General features: G+C 42.5%; 1 protein-coding gene across 2 annotated transcripts in view; it reads left to right on the forward strand.

The window, feature by feature from the left end:
- The window catches only part of DOK5 (docking protein 5), a 141,252-nt gene that overhangs the window by 79,574 nt on the left and 41,558 nt on the right, over positions 1-20,120 (forward strand). For both annotated transcript variants that reach the window (XM_012803842.1, XM_003787709.3), the window contains exons 3-5: positions 7,504-7,618; positions 7,798-7,917; positions 10,607-10,796. In XM_012803842.1, the coding sequence (XP_012659296.1) occupies positions 7,833-7,917; positions 10,607-10,796 (275 nt within the window). In that variant the 5' untranslated portion in view covers positions 7,504-7,618; positions 7,798-7,832. The remainder of the gene's footprint in view (positions 1-7,503; positions 7,619-7,797; positions 7,918-10,606; positions 10,797-20,120) is intronic.

Here is a 20,120-nt window from a genome sequence, read left to right on the forward strand (position 1 = left end):
CGTGATGCCGTATTCCTGTGGTGGATCGTGATGCCGTATTCCTGTGGTGGATCGTGATGCCGTATTCCTGTGGTGGATCGTGATGCCGTATTCCTCTGGTGGATCATGATGCCATATTCCTGTGGTGGATCATGATGCCATATTCCTATGGTAGATAATGATGCAGTGGACATGAAAGTGAAACTATCTCCTCAACATCCTGTTTTCAATGTTGTACATAAAGACCCAGAAGTGGGATTGTTGAATCATATGGAAATTCTATTTTTCATTTTTTCGAGGAACCTCCAAACTGGTTTCCATGGAGGCTGTGTACCTTTTTTACATTCCCACCAAGAGTGTGTAAAGCCCCCCTCTTCTCCACACCCTTGCCAATGCTTGCCGTCTTTTAGGCATTTTTTCTTTGTTTTAATAATGTCCATCTTAACAGCTGGGAGTTGATGTCTCATTGTGGTTTTGAGTCGGGTTTCCCTGATGGTCAGCGATGTTGAGAATCTTTGTGTACACCTGTCAGTCACTTTATGTCTTTGGAAAAGTGTCTGTTCAAGTCCTTCACCCATTTTTAAATGGGCTTATTTATTTTTATCATATTTTTTTGCTATTGATTTATAGGAGCTGCTTATCTATTTTGGATATTAACCTCTTTTTGGGGGTAGGGTTTGCCAATGTTTTTTGCGTGTTGTCAGTTGCCTTTCACTCTGTTGATTGCTTCCTTTGCTGCGTGGAGCTTTTGAGTTCCATGTAATCCTACTTGGCTACTTTTGCTTTTGCAGCCTGTGCTTTGGTGTTGTAGCCAAGAAACCATGGTCAAGACTAATGTCATAAAGATTTTTTTGCTGTGTTTTCGTCTAGTTTTCTAAGTTTTTTTGCTGTGTTTTCTTCTAGTTCCAATGGATTAAAAACGTGGGTTAAGTCTTTAATCCATTTTGAGCTGACTGTTGTTTATGGCATAAGGAAGGATACAAGTTCAGTATTTTTTGTGTGCCTATCCGGTTTTTCGGACACTATTTGTTGAAAAGATTTTCATTTTCCCAGTCTGTGGTTAAAAGGATGATGTTAACCAGATTTAAGGTAGCATTATATTAGCAAATATTTTAAGAAGAATAAAATATCATTTCAAAGTAGAAGAGATTAGATGGCAAATAAAGATTGGTGTAAAGTAACCATCTTTCTCACCAGGTTATTGGGATGAGTCGTTCTGCTTAGAACCAGGAAGAAAGGATGGGGATTGTGTCATAGGAGGCAGTGATTTTCCTTCCATGAATCTTCTGAGAAGATGCAACCTGTCTTTAGCCACAGTCTGTAGAGACTGAGGCTGATCGCCTTGGACAAAGAAGTGATCTGATGAAAGGCAGCAGAACGTATAGGACGTGGGAAGGACTTTAACTCCTTTAAGGTCTTAACCAGTAGCTGGCAGGTGTCCCTGGAGGGCAGCTCTCCTAGAGCATCAGCTTGCTTTTCTTCCCTTCCAAACTCCTGGGAAAGACTTTGATTCTCTGGGGGAGCCTCTCGAGTGCCAGCAGCACCAATAGTGCCCGTAATGGAGACAGGAAAGACGACACCAAGAAATCTCCGTGCTGTGACTGTAAGTCAAGGTCATGGATGGGGAAAGCCAAGACAGAAATAGGGGAATCCAGGTGACCTGGAGGAACCAGACCCAGGGGATTGTGCTTTGGGGATTGGAATGTTCCCTCAGAGCTCATTGCCTGGAGTTACTCCCCACACATCTTCACAGAGCGACAGTTTAATTCATGCACACGGATGGAGATGTTGGTCTGAGGGGGCTGCGCTCACTGGCCTCGAGCATGGCCAGGTAAAGCCACACCATGTCCTTTCACTCCAACTGAGGTCCAGCTGAAACTGCGGAATACAAATATAAAAAGTTAGGTTTATATTTAGGACAGAAATAGTTTTACTGAATCACCATAGTGTGTTGTTCCTATTTCTTTTTTTTAAATGTTTTTATTTTTTTGTTTGTTCTCATTTCCATTCAAAAATCATGTTTTGGGCGGCACCTGTGGCTCAAAGGAGTAGGGCGCCAGCCTCATATACCAGAGGTGGCGGGTTCGAACACAGTCCCAGCCAAAAAAGAAAAAAAAACTGCCAAAAAAAGAAAAAATCGAATGTTTCCAGCGGCCTGCGTGCAGACCGACGTATCTTTCTGTGTACTGCTCACATGCGGTAAGAAGGACCAAGGGTGCGGCCAGGCTTTTTACTGTTTGTCACTTTGCATTATTACATTTCTCTACTCTTTGCAACTACTGAATGTTCAGTTAAAAATAAAAGACACACAAGAAAGCAACTAAATGAGTTTTGGCTGAAAACTGAAAAAGGCTGAGAGATGTTGATCTCCTTAGATGTGTCTGGTTTGCACAGCCGGATGTGGGTTGGCTGGGTGCGGAGCTGCAGATGTGGTTTACCCTGGAATGCAGATATCAAGGGCAGAAGTCAAATGCTAAAACCACAAGGAAGCTTAGCCCTTGTCTAATGAGTTAGTTGCCACCCCAGGGCCTTTGCACATACCATGGCCTGTGTCTGGAAGGTTTGTGCCCAGCTGTCCATGTGATTTGCTCTCACAGATCCAATGAGCCTCTGCTCCAAAGCTCTACTCAGCAAGAGTGTCATTAGTCCCTTAAACAGCAGCAAAGTTTCCCTGAGCCCTGTTACCTAGAATTCCCTTCCACATGTCTCAAAACAACAGCTTAATTTGGACATCTACTGAATCAGCCTGTAGATTTTTCAGCTTGATTTTTCCTTACTTCTTTATTCCTGCCTGGTAGTTAAGTTGTTCATTTATTTTCTCTCATTGCTGAAATATAAGTTCAGGAGGGCAGAAAATGTGTCTATCATTCAACTTCTGATCTCTGGTGACTAGAATAGTCCTTGACACAGAGTAAATACTAAAATAAATACAAGAATGGATGAGTGAATAAATAGTTAAAAAAAATTAAATGAATGAATGAATGCCAGGAAGATTTTTGGACAGGGAATGTGGTTTCATTACAATTGTACTTTAGCAATTTTCCTCATTGGATATTGTTACATCTTAAGGTGATTATTTTACCTGTGTATTTATACAAAAAGGTGTGGAACATAGATGCAGCTGCTTTAATACAGAAACAAAGTACTATGCAAAACATAATTCATGTAGAGCGCAGGGTGTGCCTAGTATTTTGTGCTGTGAAATAATGAAACCTGTATCTCCAGAGGCTCAGGAAATACTTTCTCTAAGCAATTTTGAGACGGGCAGGAAATAACTCCTGGTTGATCTGAAATATAAGGCAAAAACAAGAAATTCAAACTGACGGTCAGCTGAAAGAGTAGTTCCGTGAATATAGCCCCGAATATTCCTCCTCTTTGATGGTTAGGGCACTTCTGCAGGCCCCGTGTTAAATATCGCTGATAGTACATGAGAATTTGAGCCCTTCTGAAAACTCGTGTTTGTTTCCTCAAAAGTGATTCTTCTGGGGTGAATTCTTTCTTTCATTTCTTTCTCTCCTTTCTCTCCTTTCTTTCATCTCAAGGTGTTGCCCTGGATAGAGTGCTGTGGTGTCACAGCTCACAGCAACCTCAAACTCTTGGGCTTAACTGATTCTCTTGCCTCAGCCTCCCAATTAGCTGGGACTACAGGCCCCCGCCACAATGCTCTGCTATTTTTTGGTTGTACTTGTCATTCTTGTTTGGCAGGCCTAGGCTGCATTTGAACCCGCCAGCTCCAGTGTATGTGGCTGGCGCCCTAGCTGCTGAGAGACAGGTGTGGAGCTGGAATTATTTCCTTATAAAAGACATATCATATCCTCCCGTGGTTTTCTCATTTTCAAAATGGAAAGATAGTGGAAGTAAATACATCTTATAAAAGTTTTATGTGACTTATAAATCTCTCTGAAACTGTTATAGATCAGTGTCTCTCAACCTTCTAATGCCTCCTAATGCTGTGACCCTTTAATACAGTTTCTCATGTTGTTGTGAGCCCCAACCATAAAATTATTTTTTTTTACTACTTCATAACTGTAATTTTGCTACTGTTATGACTCAGAATGTAAATGTCTGATATGCAGGATGTATTTTCATTGTTCCAAAGTGGTCACGACCCAAGGGTTGAGAACCACTGCTATATATAATTACTACTTTAGCAGGTATGTTGAAGTTCTGTTGTGAGTAAGTATCGGTTGCAACTCTTTTTTTTTTTTTTTTTTTTGGCTGGGGCTGGGTTTGAACTCGACACCTCCAGCATATGGAGCCGGCACCCTACCCTTTTGAGCCACAGGCACCACCCTAGATTGCAATTCTTAAAAGCACGGGGTGTGTGTGTGTGTGTGTGTGTGTGAGCTCAAAGTTGTGAGGTGCAGTTGTGAGGTAGGGACAGAGACTATTGGCACGTCCATCATGGCCTTGACTGCTCTGTGAACAATCATTTGCATCCTCTGAACGAGGGGGTCATGTTACTTATTTCCTAAGCCAATTGTCAAAGTGGGTAATTGTGTTCTGACTCACACGGTTCCTCCAGCATTTCCTGACTGTTCAGGTCCCTCTTCCTTTTTGCCCTTTATGGATATGTAATGAAGTGACCTAATTCAAAGCCATTGCTGCGTTTCAGGCTGGGGTAGACTTCTGATACGATGTCTCAGTAGAGGGTCGGAATAAAGCCGGCACACACGTGCCCTGCCTCCACTTCACTGTCTAACCACATTGGAAAGAAAAAGGTCTTCAAGTGGGACATGATTTTCAGGGTCTAAATATTTAACTTGTGACTCAAAGATTTTAGAGTTAGACTGTAGTATTTCAGATGGATCAAGAGAACAGGCTTTGGGGTCAATTTGTTTCATTCAAATCTTGCTTCCACCAATTTTCGGCTATGAGTTTGGTTGTATCACTAAAGCTTCACTTTTATCATCTGGAAAATGCAGGTAATAATAATATCTATTTTATAGGGCTTTTACGAAGACCCAAATAACAACTCTAAGCACGGTGTGCGGCATTTGCTGGGAGCTGAGGATGTTGGGTCTTAACATGATTATTTCTTATTTATGTCATCCATCAGTTATTACTTGGTGACTTCAGTCTAGGTGGGAGTCGGAGGAAGAGACAGACCAAGTTTAATCACAGAAGATAAAAAAGGAATTCATGCAGCACATGTGGGGAAGTAGAGAAAGTAATAATTGATTAATACGAAGGTCATGGCAAGTTTTCTAGAGGAAGTGGCCGGAGAGGGAAAGTGAAATCTCCCTGGGGGAAATAAAGGCAGGAAAGAGAGCGCGGGACGATTGGTGGTTACTGAACCACCAAACTTACAGAAGTACATTTACAGCTGAGCTTGGTCTCCTGTTCACACATGTCTTTGTTGAGTTCCTGCTCTGTGACAGGCTCTGTGTTTGACTCAGGAACACAATCATGGGCAAAAAAAATAAAAACACTATCCCTGCCCTACGGAACTTTTTGCTCTTGAGGCAAGCCCATGCCCTAAACTAATAACCCAGAGGTGGTGCAGGAGTCCTCGGGGTAGCAGGGGCTCCGGAGGACCTCAGTAGGCCACCAGGATCTAAGCTAAGACATGTGGGGGTGAGAGTGAAGTAAGGGGAGGGTAGGGAGGCCTCTGTGCCAGGAGAATCATGGTACCTTCTGTGAACTGAATAGAATCCGGTGTGGCTGCGCCACAAGACACAGGGGCAGAGAGGACGTTGATGAGATAGCACGGTGAAGGCCACAGGGGGTCTTTATGTCATTCTAAGGATTTTCAGTTTCCCCCCAAGTGTAAAGGAAGGTCATCAAAAGTTCCTATTTTATGCATAGAAATGTTGGAACCAGACGTTTGTTTTACAAAAATCACCTGCCTTGTGCACAGTGAATTCATGGGGACGAAAATGGAAGTAGAGACACCGATCAGTGTTTGTGGGAAGGTGACAGCGCCTTGTATCGGGGCTGGGGCGCAAAGATAACAGACAGACAAAACCAACAGGTGAGCTCCGAGGGACTCGGTGTGGCTGGGGGATCAGACATGCAGTGCCGAGTCACCGCAAGGTTGATGTGGGCAGGTTTTGAAGAGCACCCGTGTGGCATTTCATGCCAAGAACACGGCATTCATACAATATTAAGGGCCGAGACGGGCTAAGAAGCAGGGAAATGAAATAATCAGATTAGTGTCTGCCTGGAGGATATTTATTTCTCTTCCCACCCATGTCTTGAGCCAGGCATTTATTGAATTTGGAGTAAAAGATGGGAGAAATTGTACAGCATCATTGTGGGCAAAGATTGATGGTAGGCAGATTCTTTTGTGTAAGAGCACAAAAGAGATACATTAAGGGGAGGTTAAACTTGTCATTGTGAAAGGCTTATTTGTCACGTAAATACTCACCCCGAAGCCACCTAAGCCTTCTCCAGGAGAGAACCAAACGTCACACCCTCCAGTGCAGCAGAAGCTCAGGATGTAACTGAATTAAGATGACTGTTGAGGAAACTCAGTGAGGGTGGGAGAGAAGTGTTTACAGAAGTGTTAACCCACGGGGCCCGGGGATGATGGGAGAGAGGGAGTCTAATGGTTACAGACTTCTCTATAGACAGGAAGCGGGTGCCGCTCAGACTGGAAAACAGCTGCTCCGTAACCACCGAGGAGCTAAGAGTAAGTCAGACAGTGTGTGTGGGGGAATATTGGGGAGAGCAGATTTTCTGTGGCCTCTCCGTGTTGGAATATGACTTGAGCCTTGAGTTGGGAGCAATTCTGAGACTCTCACACTCCGTCTCTGACAACTGGCAAAGACTGAGATAGTCTGGCTGTGAACTGGACCACCCTTGCCCCTCTTCCTCTGGGCCAGTGTGTTGAAGACACTTGCCCTGGGAATACTCTGAAGGGACATCTGGAGGCTTTTGTAGTCAACTAGGAAAGCAAGCTGTCCCCGGTGGTGGAAACAGACGTGAGAACTGTCCATCAGGGGGAGTTTTTGGGAGGTTTACAAGAAGGAGAAGAAGGGCAGGGCCTGGTGGCTCATGCCTGTAATCCTGGCACTCTGGGAGGCTGAGCTGGGTGGGATTGCCGGAGCTCACAGGTTCAAGACGGCTGAGGAAGAGTGAAACTCTGTCTCTAAAAATAGCTGGGCATGGTGGGTGGCGCAGGAGACCCAGATACTTGGGAGGCTAAGACAAGAGGATCTCTGGAGCCCAAAAGACTGAGGTTGCTGTGAGCTATGACACTATGGCACTCTGCTGAGGGTGACTAAGTGAGACTCTGTCTCAAAAAGAAAGGAAAAACTGGAATAACTTTTCAACTTCTATGAAGTTTTTTTCAGCCTGTGCTTCTTACTATGTTTCAGAAAAAATTAGTAAGGAAGGATGATTTGTTCAGCATTGTTGCCGTGTAGTGAGGATAACTCTGAGTTCACCAAGTGGTCTCCTGGCTCACTCATAGCAATGGGCTCTAGTGTGGGGTCATGTTCATTTGGGACGTACCTTCCGTGCTGTATGCCAGGCACGGTCATCACAGTGAGATCCAACGTCCACCTGCCCCTTTTCCAGGTTACAGAGCTCAACAACGTGAAGAATGTAGCCCGATTGCCAAAGAGCACCAAGAAACACGCCGTTGGGATTTATTTCAGTGACAACACCTCCAAGACCTTCGCCTGTGAATCAGGTTCGTCTGAAGCCCGGGCTGGGGGCAGGGGTCGCAAAGGGATTTATTTCAGTGAGAACACCTCTAAGACCTTCGCTGGTGAATCAGATTCGTCTGAGGCCTGGGCTGGGGGCAGGGCTTGCTTTTGGCTTTGTAGTGGGCACTGGGCACACAGGTTAATCTTCTGGGCCTTTCCACAGATCTCGAGGCTGATGAGTGGTGCAAAGTCCTGCAGATGGAGTGCGTAGGGGCGCGGATCAATGACATCAGCCTGGGAGAGCCTGACTTACTGGCCACTGGGGTTGAGAGAGAACAGAGTGGTAGGTTGAGGAAATCCTATCTTTCTCTCTCTTCAAAAACTGTTGCCATCCCCACGTACTAAAACAAAAGAGATCTTCATTATGTAATAGTTAAGTTATGAAAATGTACCAAGAAGCTAAAAAGTAACCTTTTATCCAACTTATAACCTGTGTCAGCATTTCAGTGTATTTTTTTTTCAAGTCATAATATGAATTTATTTACATTAATAAGATCAGTTAGAAATTTTAGGGAACCTGCTGTCTGTGGGTTTGGGGGAAAATGCCATAACCCTACCAGATGATTCAATATTCACAGCCGTGTTAGAGCACAGGGATTGTTACTGCCCACATCTTATAGCTGAGGAAAGCCAAGACCTTGCCTCATCCAGTTGCTAATGTTTGATTCCACACTGTCTCCTGGAGCCTGTACTGACAATACAGAGATTTTAAAGTATAAGGGGTTTTTATCTTACCATTTTCACTTAAAATGTTATTGGAAGGTTCCCAGTGCTTTTGATAGAATTCAATAGAATTTAAACTTCATTTAACTGAAACACTTGAGTTAATTCCGAGCTCAATACTCAACCTAGGAATAAATCATTTAAAATATAAATGGCCAAAATATTCACGAGCACGTCAGCAAAAATCAATGTTGGCTTACAGCGCAAACCTGGAATTGAGGCGTCGTTTTCTTGGTCTCCAAATAGCTGAGTCTGTGGACAGTGTAGAGGGGATCCTGACGATGTTTTCTTTGGCCAGGGACTTGATCTATTTGGACGTGGCACAACGGAAGGGGCCATGGGTCACCTGGCTTGATCACAAACGTGGCAGAGATTGAAATGTACTGAGCCCTTCTGTAGACACACATCCTGGTTGTTCCTAAGCAATGTTCTCCCTCCCACTTGGAGCTGTGTGTCTTCAGGGCACATTTACAGTCTGTGACGATTTTGGAAGCACCATACTGGACCATCATCCATCTCCACAGAAGCATTATTGACCGAGACCCAGAATGGCTGAATAACTCAGAGAAGCTTCCGTGTAGATTGGGAGACTGAGCAACAGAGAGGTTAAATCATTTTCTAAGGTCATACAACAAGTCGCTTCTTCTGGTTCACTAAATTAGGATGTCCCTGACCAGAGAGGATGCCTGGGAGCCAGATATAAAGAAAAAAAAATAGGATAAGTTTGGATTATTATTAATTATTTTTGACCTAGGGTGCTCAGGTCAGTACTTATTTCCCACAAATTTATATTTGGAAAGCAATATCCTAGCAGAACTGCTAACTGAATGTAAGATTTGGCTGTGCTCAGGGGTCCGTTGCCTTTCCCAGGCCAGTTTTCTCTGCCTAGGTTTGTACTTGTTGTCAGATGGAAATGAGAATATCTCTCATTTGTAATACTAGGGATATGATGAAACTCAAATGTCATCTAATATTAAATTGCTAATTTGTACGACTTCAGGTAATTATAATGAAAATGGTCACTTCTATCCCTATGGCCATTGATATTCTTGACTGAGACCGAAAAGCTTCTAAACAAATAAATTGGTGATGGGCTTGCCTGCCTCTTACTTAATAAAGACAGTTTTTCTGACTTGCTTCAGAACTCACAAGGGGGCCATTTACTCCATTAGGATGCATTTTAGAAATAATAGAGGCTAGAAAGCAAAAAATATTTTGTTATTAGGAATTTGAAGTGCTTTAGAAAATTTGAATAGTGTATGCATACATTTTATGAGCACAATTTTGGCATTACTATTTAAAAACAACAATTAATAAAATATATGCAAATTACATGGTTAACTTACTATAAAACAATTAAAGTACCAATAATAAAAAATTATTAGCGCCACATTATTTTGTCAGATGTAGCCGATCTATCATAATGATGGGTAAGTGAGATGTGTTTGCCGTAATCATATTTTTGTTTCTATTTCACTTAAAGGTTTTGACTCTGTAACTTTCTAATGAACTTTCTAGAAATGTCACAGAAATACAGTTAACTGTGGGGATGGAAATTTGATTTCAGTGATCGGCTAACCAATTTATTTAGAGTAACCTTGGTTACATTTTAACAATTCTTCAAATAAGGAAATTTTTTTTTTTCAGGATTGCATTATAGAAAGTTTTTGTTAAAACAAGTTCTAATATATCCATTGGAATTTTCCCAAACTGTTGGTCAGTTTAGTGTGTAGTATTGGTGGAATTCGATTGAAATGATTTGAGATACAGTTTGATTCATGTCATTATAGAAATGATAAGTTGATCAATATAATTTTAACGCCATCAAACCAGGAGACTACTAGGTTACACGTGCATCTTTTGTGACCACAGCAGAGTGGGTGTAGTTAATGTGTGCTTGGCAGGAAAAAAAATTGCTCTTGCTGATTTCAATGTTTTAGTTTTTTACTGGCATACACATTTTTTTATTATGCAAACTTAAAAATTCTAAAAGTGATGTTTGCTCCTGTAAGTAGTGTTCAGTGTCTGTTGACAGCCACGCTGTATTATAATTATGTTATTTCCTAGGGTCTGAATTTTAAAAATCGTTTTCTGGGGCTGTTAATTTATGAGAAAGCTTTATCCTGCTGAATGTTGCATGAAAACCTAGAATGAGAACTTGAGTTGTTTTAAAAGGCCTCTGTGTTCCTACCCTGTCTTTGACGTCTTATTCCTGGGGATTTCAGACTAACCTTTTGTTTCTCTCCCAGAGAGATTCAACGTGTATCTGATGCCGTCTCCTAACTTAGATGCACATGGCGAGTGTGCCTTGCAGATCACCTACGAGTGCATCTGTCTCTGGGACATCCAGAATCCCAGAGTCAAACTCATCTCTTGGCCGCTAAGTGCCCTGCGGCGATACGGGCGTGACACCACGTGGTTCACATTTGAGGCGGGGAGGTGAGTGTGATGCCTTTGAATGACTGTTTCAGGTTTTAGTTTATTTTTTTCCAGGCTTAGATCATTTGAAGCCTAGGTTGACATAGGCGCTCCAACCTCAAGGAAATTCATAGAATTGGGATTATGTCATGTGAAAAGTATTGTAAAATATTCACGTATTCAAAATGGTCCCCCCTGTAAAGGATTCTAATGTTTCACAAATATGATATGAATTTTCATTATGTGGTTGGATTCCATACTGTAAACTGAAGTTGAACTAGATAAAAATGTTAAAAAAAATAATGTCCCATTTAGTGGGTCAAGTTGAACAAACGCTGACTTCTTGGGTTTTGGAAATTTCCATACAGTTATTTAGTGGATGCTTCTTCTTCTGAGCTAACTAGATGGTCAATAGGAGGGGCCGTGGACATTTATCAAGCTGCGGTTTATTGAGTCCCGTCCATAGTATTTTGTTTGCAGTGTAATGGTTGCCAATAGTACCCTAAGAGATAGAATCTAAAACTAGCTTATTGTGGACCTGATAGGCACCCTTAGGGCTTTTGCTTTTTGCTTTTAGGAGTTGATCTGGGAGAGAAAAGATAATGCCAGTAAGATCTGGGCTGATTACCATCTACAGAGAGGTTTCTTTTCTTTTTTCTTTCTTTTATTAAATCATAGCTGTGTACATTAATGCAATCACAGGATACAGTGTGGTGTTTTTACACACATTTTGAAATACTCTCATCAAACTGGTCAACGTAGCCTTCATGTCATTTTCTCAATTATTGAGTTAAGACATTCATACTATGCTTTTAGAAAGATTCACTTGTACCCTTGTAGAATAAACCTAGAAGTAACCCCTCCAATCACCCTCCCTCCCCCCATCTACCCCCTTCACCTCTCCTCTCCCTCCCCCCCATATTCTAAGGCTATAATTAGGTTATAACATTCCTATGAAAGCTATAAATTAGTTTCAAAATAGGGCTGTGTACATTGGACACTTTTTCTTCCATTCTTGAGATACTTTGCTAAGAAGAACATTTTTCAGTTCCATCCACGTAAACATGAAGGAGGTATAGTCTCCATCCTTCTTTAGGGTTGCATAGTATTCCATGGTGTACATATACCACAACTTATTAATCCATTCATGGGTTGATGGGCACTTGGGCTTCTTCCATGACCTGGCAATTATGAATTGGGCTGCAATAAACATTCTGGTACAAATATCTTTGTTATAATGTGGTTTTTGGTCTTCTGGATATATACCTCATAAAGGAATTGCAGGATCAAATGGCAGGTTTATTTTTAGTTACAGAGTGGTTTCTTTACTGAGCGCAGTGGTTCTCAACCTTCCTAATGCTGCGGCCCACAGTCCCTGTGGGTCGCGACCCGCAGGTTGAGAACCAGCTGCCTTCGCATTTCATTTTCCTCATCATCCTTCCTTTCTCCCTTAGGATTCAGGCTCTTTTTCCAAAATGCTGCAGATGTATGTTGTATTTTAGAATTTTCAATGGCTACATTTTAAGAAATGCAAGTCCTTCTGCCTATGGCTTGATGTAACATTCAAGTTGAAAACAATCAACTTTTGTAACGTTATTAAAAAAATGTTTAGAAAAGTGGACAGTTATTTTTGAACTAAAATATGACACCTAATAAATGTAAAACCAGAAGTTCTAAACACCGAAGACCTCAGTTCATATGACTAGATGACAGTAATGCTCCCGCATGTTAATCTGCCTCTTCCATTTTAAACAAGTCTTACTGTTTCAAATTTACTTTGCAGAAATGTGATCAATGTGATGTTCTTACAACTATCCTAGAAAGTTTTAAAATTCCTTCTTCCCAGAAATCTCTTTTCTGGTCTACTTTATTTTCAAGTACCTAGAAACAAGTCGGTGAATCTCCCCAAGGCTACAAATGCCGTCTTAAAAATAAACTTTAAAGTTGAGAGCAATGATCTTCTGTGGTCAGACGTATTCATTTATTGTCCTTATTTATTCTCCCATATGAGAGAATCCCTACAGAAATTTAAGAGTATTTTGTGTACATTCACCGTATTTTACTCTTTGGATCTTAGAAATTGCTTATGTATTAATTGTAACCAGTGAAATTTAAATATAGAAAATGTTGTAGAATAGAAAAGAATTTTCTACAACTATAGATCTCCCATTATTTCTTGCTCGGATTTCACCTGACTGTCTAGGAGAACTCGCCATCATTTGGGACATTTGGGGCCTGTTTAGGGCAGTACTTACTCAACTATTAATATCTTAAAATAATTTGTTATTTACTACGTATGGGAAATAATAAATAGGAAAAGAAGATGGCTTTTTGTGGTAGTGTTTGAGGACTAAAACCTTAGCAAACTTTTGTAGTACCTCGTGACTCTCTGAAACTTCATTTTTGAAATCATCTGATTAATTTTCCTGGTATAAAATGACCACTCCTCAGAACCAACAAAAGTTTAATTTATTCATATTGAAATCTAGTAGAAGTATAGATCTGGGTGATTAATTAAAAGACATTAATACTTTTTTCTAAGTGATGTGGGAAGCCATAGAGATTTGTAAGCGGGTATATTTGAGACCATGTGTATATCCAGGGTGTGTGTTGGGGTATAATTGTGTTCAGATTTTGTAAAAGGTCCCTCTGATTACATTGTGGCCTGTTGGATAGAGGGAACAGGTGTGGATGCTGGGAGATATTGAAGTAGCTCAGATGAAAGAAGTGGTAGATGAAAAATATAGATAGGTTAGAGACATCAGTTCCAAAGTTATTTCAATCGTTTCTGACCAAAAGCTATAAAATGCTGACTTAGGAAATAAAAGTGTTTTATTCCATGACTTAGATGGTCCCTTTATGGTCTGTCCTTTTTCATATTTCGTCCAAGAACTCCAGGGGTCAGATGCTTATGACACCTACAACCCGGTTCTCAGAATTCTGTGCCTCTGATATTGTGGAGATACAGAATATGTATTGATTTTGGCTGGGTGTGGTGGCTCATACCTGTAATCCTAGCACTCCAGGAGGCCGAGATGGGTAGATTTTGAGCTCACAGCAATAGCGGGACCTCATTTCTACTAAAAATAGAAAAACTAGCTGGGCATAGAGGCCCAGGCCTGTAGTCCCAGCTGCTCAGGAGGCTGAGGCAAGAGGATTGCTTGAGCCCAGGAGTTTGATGTTACTGTGAGCTGTGATGCCACTGCATTCTAGCCTGGGTGACAGAGTGAGACTCTGTCTCAAAATAAATAAGTGAATGTATGAATATGTATTGATTTTGTAAAGCATCGTATTTAGTGGTTATGTTTTGTGAGGCTGGTATAAACTTGAGCTTGACTGGTTAGAAGGGGAAGTTTAGGAATGGTGTTCTTCAGATCTTACTTATTTTTCAGTGTATGTAGCGTGGGAAGCACTGATTCAAGAGTCCCAGGAGACCCGAGGCCCCAATCTCTATTCTTTACTAGCTGTTGATCTTGGACAAAGTGCCTAACGTCTCTGTTAAGTGGATCTGAATACTAAGCTCCTCGCAGAGTTGTTGAAGGTGAAGGCAGGTGCACACAGATGACCTGGAAGGATGCTGTGGCCTCTGTCAAATCGCAACCTTTGGCTTCCTGTTATGAGAATTATTGGAGCTGGGATTGGGATTGCAGGATACAGGCAGTGTTAAATGCAAGGTAATATTACTATTTTATGTTTTGTCTGAAGCCCTACTAAAGATGAATTTTTATAGGTACCATAAAGATGCTCAGGATAATAAGATCATTCTTGTTTTGATTTTCCCAAGTCTGAAGGTTTCATGTCTGCTTTACTTTATTAGAGGAGATAATTTGTTCTTTGGCTATTTGGGGTTGTATTCAAAATAAGACAGTTTTATATTAACAAATATAATCTTCCCCCTCTCTCACATCAAGAAATGAGCAGAAGTGAAGTCTCCAGGTAGATAATTTTCACAAATCCGACATGCATCTGTAAAGTTCAACACTGTCCTGTGGCACACAGAGAATCCTCTTCCCGAAGGCCTTGGGCACAGATCTGCTTATCCTCGGCCTCTCTTAGAGCTGGAATGGAGTGACATTCCTGCTCAATGGCCCCGTTCCACCCCACCAGAGCCGACAATGGGGAGTGTGTAGTAAACTCAAGTGTGAACTAGAGGAAATGAAATAAAATTACAGTTCTGCTACGTACTTGCTGTGAGAACTCAGGTGTTTCACTGAACTCACTGGGTTTCCATAGCTGCCTTTAAACTGGGGGCAGTGTATTCCCTAACTCACAAGATTGCTATGAAAATGGAACAAAGACTCATGTTAAAACACCCCGAATAAGACCTGCCATGGTAGGCCGTAGACAGTTGTATCAACCCCAACTGATATAGGAGAGAAATTCATTGGCTCAGGCAACTCCAAGCCTGAGGAGGGGAGATGGCTTCAGTCTTGGCTTAATTCAGAGCCAACTGAGGGTCCTATTTCCTCTGAGGTGACTTCACTTTGCCTGTATATGGGATTCCTATGCCATCGTCCAGTAGGAGAGAGAGAGAGAGAGAGAGAGATTACTACTGCATTCTGACCGTTAAATTCACTGTGTGTCAGGTGCTGTCCTCAGCCCTTTACACAAAGCCTGCAGGGTATGAATACAGTGGAGACCAGTTCTCCCAAGGCACGAAGCGGTAGTCTCGCCATAAGAAGAGGAATGGATATGAAGAAAACACAGGGGATGTCAAAAAAATGCACACACATTTTAAGATATGAGAGAACTGCATTAAAATTGTAACGGTCAGTATATACCGATAACCAAAGAGGGATACAAGTCACACTGAGCACCTCTTGTAACTGCAGAGGTCAAATGTGACTCTGTTATTACAAATGCAGTGCTTCCTTTCCTACAATGTCTATACAGTTGTTGACGTCCTCTGTATGTCTACCATAGCATTTAATAAACAAATTGCTCAAGGTCAAGAGAGCAGAGGGTCTGTTTGACTCTGATTAGCATTGTCAATCACAATGGTTCTGATTTCTAGAACTGTGGTTCTCAGCCGGCAGGGGGGGGTTTTACTTCCAGGAGACTTTTGATAATGTCTAGAGATTTGTTTGTCACAGTTTCTGCACCAGGACGTGCTACTGGCATCTAACGTGTAGAGGGGCCAGAGAGGATGCTGAATACCCTAGGTTGCTCTCACAACAAGAAATTATCAGGTCCAGGGATCTGGTCGAGAATCTCTGCTCTAGCAGGTGTAGCAGCCATTGAAAACAATCACCAACAGTTTTTGAGCCCTTACTACATGAAAGTCGCAGTGGTAAGCATTTTATATGCACCATCTAATTCAAGCCACTGACTGATCATGTAAACGAGGACGGTGTCACTATTCCCATCTTCAAAAACTTGGACAAAGGCATGAGGCCCAGAGTCATGAGGCCAGTAAATTCTGGACTCACACTCGGATCTTTAACTTCCAAACTCTCTAGATGTCTCAGGCTTACCTTCTACAGGAGGTTAGCCTAGTTCTTAATTAATTTCTGCAGAAAGAGAAAGCATACGCGTACGTACCTAACCGGTCTGGATGGTTTTACCACACTATGTCCCCTTTTCCGTGAATCTATCTCAACAGGAAGGGGGTGTCCATCAGCAAGCCACAGTCTTGCAAAGATACGGTTATTTGAATAGCCCTCCTTAGCCAGGCACTGGTGTTCTTGGTTTGATTCTGATCAAACTGGAATGTGTATTTGTTCTTTTGATTTAGAACATTGACACGCACAGCCAGGCTTGCTCATCTCTCCCGGGAGCATTTTTGGGATGAAAGGTCATCAGAGTCTTCTACACCCTGTTTTCACCTCTTCTCCCTCAATATAAGGCAATCTGACCATCTCTCTCTTTCTTTATTCTTTTTTACAGAGATTCAGAGTTGAAATCTAAAATTTTTAATAAGATAATACATTTTGAATGAGATGTGCTTAAAGATAAAGAATAATTACTTTATTTGGAGCGGTTCCGAGAGGCCCATTGTTTATTTTGTTTGAGGTTTTCCTAGTGTCTGTTTCTTTCTGCTCCAAAGCCCCGAAACCTCCCCTGACGCACATCAGACTGCAGGGCTTCTGACTTTCTATGGGACGATCGCATTGACTGCAGGGCTTTTGACTTTCTGTGGGACGATCCCATTGACTGCAGGGCTTCTGACTTTCTATGGGATGATCCCGTTGACTGCAGGGCTTCTGACTTTCTATGGGACGATCCCATTGACTGCAGGGCTTCTGACTTTCTGTGGGATGATCCCATTGACTGCAGGGCTTCTGACTTTCTGTGGGATGATCCCATTGACTGCAGGGCTTTTGACTTTCTGTGGGACGATCCCATTGACTGCAGGGCTTCTGACTTTCTGTGGGACGATCCCATTGACTGCAGGGCTTCTGACTTTCTGTGGGACGATCCTATCGATGTAAAGTTCCAACCGCAGCAATGTCCCCCATGGAACCATTCTTGAAATGTTATTGTTTAAAGGAAGGTGGCAACTGTCCAGTAAGTTCCCCTGTGAATTTCCCAGCTGGCAGCTGAGGTAGTAGTAGCAAGCTTCCCAGTCAGATTTTGCCTTACCTCCTGAGAAATAAATGAATACCCTGGATTTTGCGCCTGCAGGAGTGAAGGAAGCTCAGGTGACATTTGGCAGAACGTAGGAACTAATTACTGCACTTGAACGCCTTTCTTTATCCGTCAGGGAGAATCTCGCTCATTGTTTTGACATCACTTTAAGAGAAATTTTTAGTATGCCGAGAATATGTGAAAATCCAAATTGCAGGTACTTTTCCTTCAACGGCTGCACCATTGGCAGCAAAGATTTTTTTTTTTTTTATGTAAAGACATTTGAACAATTTTGGAAAGTAAACCATTTGTTTCTTGCATATTTCACCCCCCCAAACAGTCTAATAACTTTTCATGGTAGAATAATATTGTTTTCTGTTTTCATTGGTGAGTTTATTGGTGAGATGACAACTATACTGTATCTTTTGCAGAGTCGCTATTTGTCTATTTGCATGTCAGAAATCTCTGAATCTTCTGTCTTCTTAATTCTAAGCTGCTTAGCAATCCCTGACTTCTGATGTTTCCTAGAGCATATTATTGAACTGAAAGCATATGAAGCTGTGGCCTCCTAGGTTTCCCTACTGTGCTGAACAGAGTGATTCAAATACAGAGGTGCTGTGTCTCCCACTCCTGCTTGTGCAGGAGAACTGGAATTCTTTTCTTTCCTAAGACAACAGAAATTACAATTATGCCATTTGACCTTTCTTCATTAGGACTTATCTAAAAAATAATTTTAATCATAAAAGGAATACATACTTATTATAAATATTCCAGTAGTAGAGGCCTGTGTGAAATCAGGAGAGTTCCCTTTTCTGCTTCCCAGAAAACCCTCTTCGATAATCTTGTGAACAGACGTTTTATTATTGCATGCTTGCTGTTTAGCAGACACCATGCGAAGGACAAGACCAGCACTGTAAGAAGCTTAGCCAGGTCCCACCCATCTCTGAACTTCTGTGATGTTAGCACATGAAATCCGTACAAGTAAGAATGACTTTTTGTGGCCTTTGAGGCAAAATCAGACACACAATGAGCCTTGTCTTGTGGCCACTGTAATGTAGGTGGTGAGCCCCTCACGTATGTGATTGTTTTATATGTGATGATAGCTTGGAATTATAGAAAGGGCTGGTAAGCATGAGTTGTTCCTTCCTCCATCATGTGTCCTCCTGGTGTCCTAAGTGTCTGGTTTGGTCCTAAGCACTGGAGATGCAGCAGCAATAATGGCCGGATCAAACTTACTCAGTGCAGGAGAGAGGACACAGACAGTGACAGATGTTCTACAAGGTAAAACAGATGTTAGATTGAGTCCCACAGTGAAAGATCAAGTCAGGAGGGACAGTGGAAAGTGTCCAAGAAGGAGCATGATTTGCAAGAGGGTGAGAAAGAGCCAGGTATGGTGACTCATGCTTTAATCCCAGCAATTCCAGAAGCCAAGGTGGGCGGATCACTCGAGGTCAGGAATTTGAGACCAGCCTGGGCAACATAGCAAGACCCCCATCTCTAAAAAACAACTAAATAAATAAAAAGTGTGAACAGGACTGGCTTTGCTGAGTCAATGGTGTTTGAGTAAAGACCTAAAGGACGTGGAGGAATCTCTGGGGACAGCATTCCTTCTAGAAGGAAGGTGAGAAAGGTACAGAGGAAGAGTTGTTCAAAGAGCCACCAGTTTGCTGAACACTGAGGCGAGAGATGCACGATGAAGGTGGTGGGGCCGCTAGGGCCTGGAGGTGGGTATCAGCTGGGAGGGGCCTTAGGGGCTGGGGCTGCCTAGAGTTGGGCACCTGCAGAGATTGAGGGAACCGTCCCTCACTCCTGATACTACCTGCAAGTTCATGAGCTCCCAAACCACCCTGAGGCTTGATAGTTCACTAAAATGACTCACAGAGCTCGCCCAGAGCTGTGAAATCAGCAGAGGGAGGATGTGCACAGGACGGAGCCCAGAGAACTCTGAGGTGGAGCATCTGTGCTCAGAGGCCCTGGGCCGGGATGTGCTGCTTGGCTCCTGTCACTGTGGGAAAGCACTGGGGGGTGGGGGCGCGGGGGGATGTGCTGCCAACCCGGGACCCTGAGCCACCATTCTGACAGACTGTACTGAGCCTCCCTCGGGGGTGTGACTGGTTGATCACCCCCAAGGCCAGCCCATATTGCTCCTAATTGGCTACCCCCAGCACCCTCTGCTCCATCCCCACCCCCAGCAGACAAAGATGACCTCCCAGGAGCTCATGGCAAAGGGCTGTTTTTAGACAATGTTGATTTTTTTACTTCACTGAGGGTCTTAGGCAAAGAAGTGACATGATCTTTTTGTTTTTTTTAATTAGATTTTTGTCAGGCTAAAACCACTTAGAAGGACACTGTCCTTCTGGCACGAGGGACAAAGGTGGCTGTAAGCATGCGGGTAACAGTGAACTTGGTCTTCAGTGCATGGATAATGACAGGTTGTTAAGCTGAAGCCAGAAGGATTTTCCGACAGATCGGTTGTGGGCTGGGAGAGAAGGAGAGGTCGGGACGCTCCTGGAGCAGCTGAAACTGCAGGAGAAAGGGCAGGGAAGGTACCAGGGCTGAGGGGGATCCCACGGTTTGTCTGGGGGTGTGTTAACTTCAGGGTTCCTTGGGCAGTTTCCCTCATACTAAACTGTCTTTTCAGCCCGGGTTTAGTAAACGTACGCAGCGTGTTTGGACTTAGAAACTGTTAAATGCTCTTCTAATTTCTACCCATTTCCTATAAATAAACTGCTACAGTGGGAGGAATGTGTTAGAATGCCTCCTTATCCCAGGAGTTAG

The sequence above is a fragment of the Otolemur garnettii genome, unplaced genomic scaffold, assembly GCF_000181295.1.
Source record: "Otolemur garnettii isolate 467f Iridium unplaced genomic scaffold, OtoGar3 scaffold00023, whole genome shotgun sequence".
Taxonomy (NCBI): domain Eukaryota; kingdom Metazoa; phylum Chordata; class Mammalia; order Primates; family Galagidae; genus Otolemur; species Otolemur garnettii.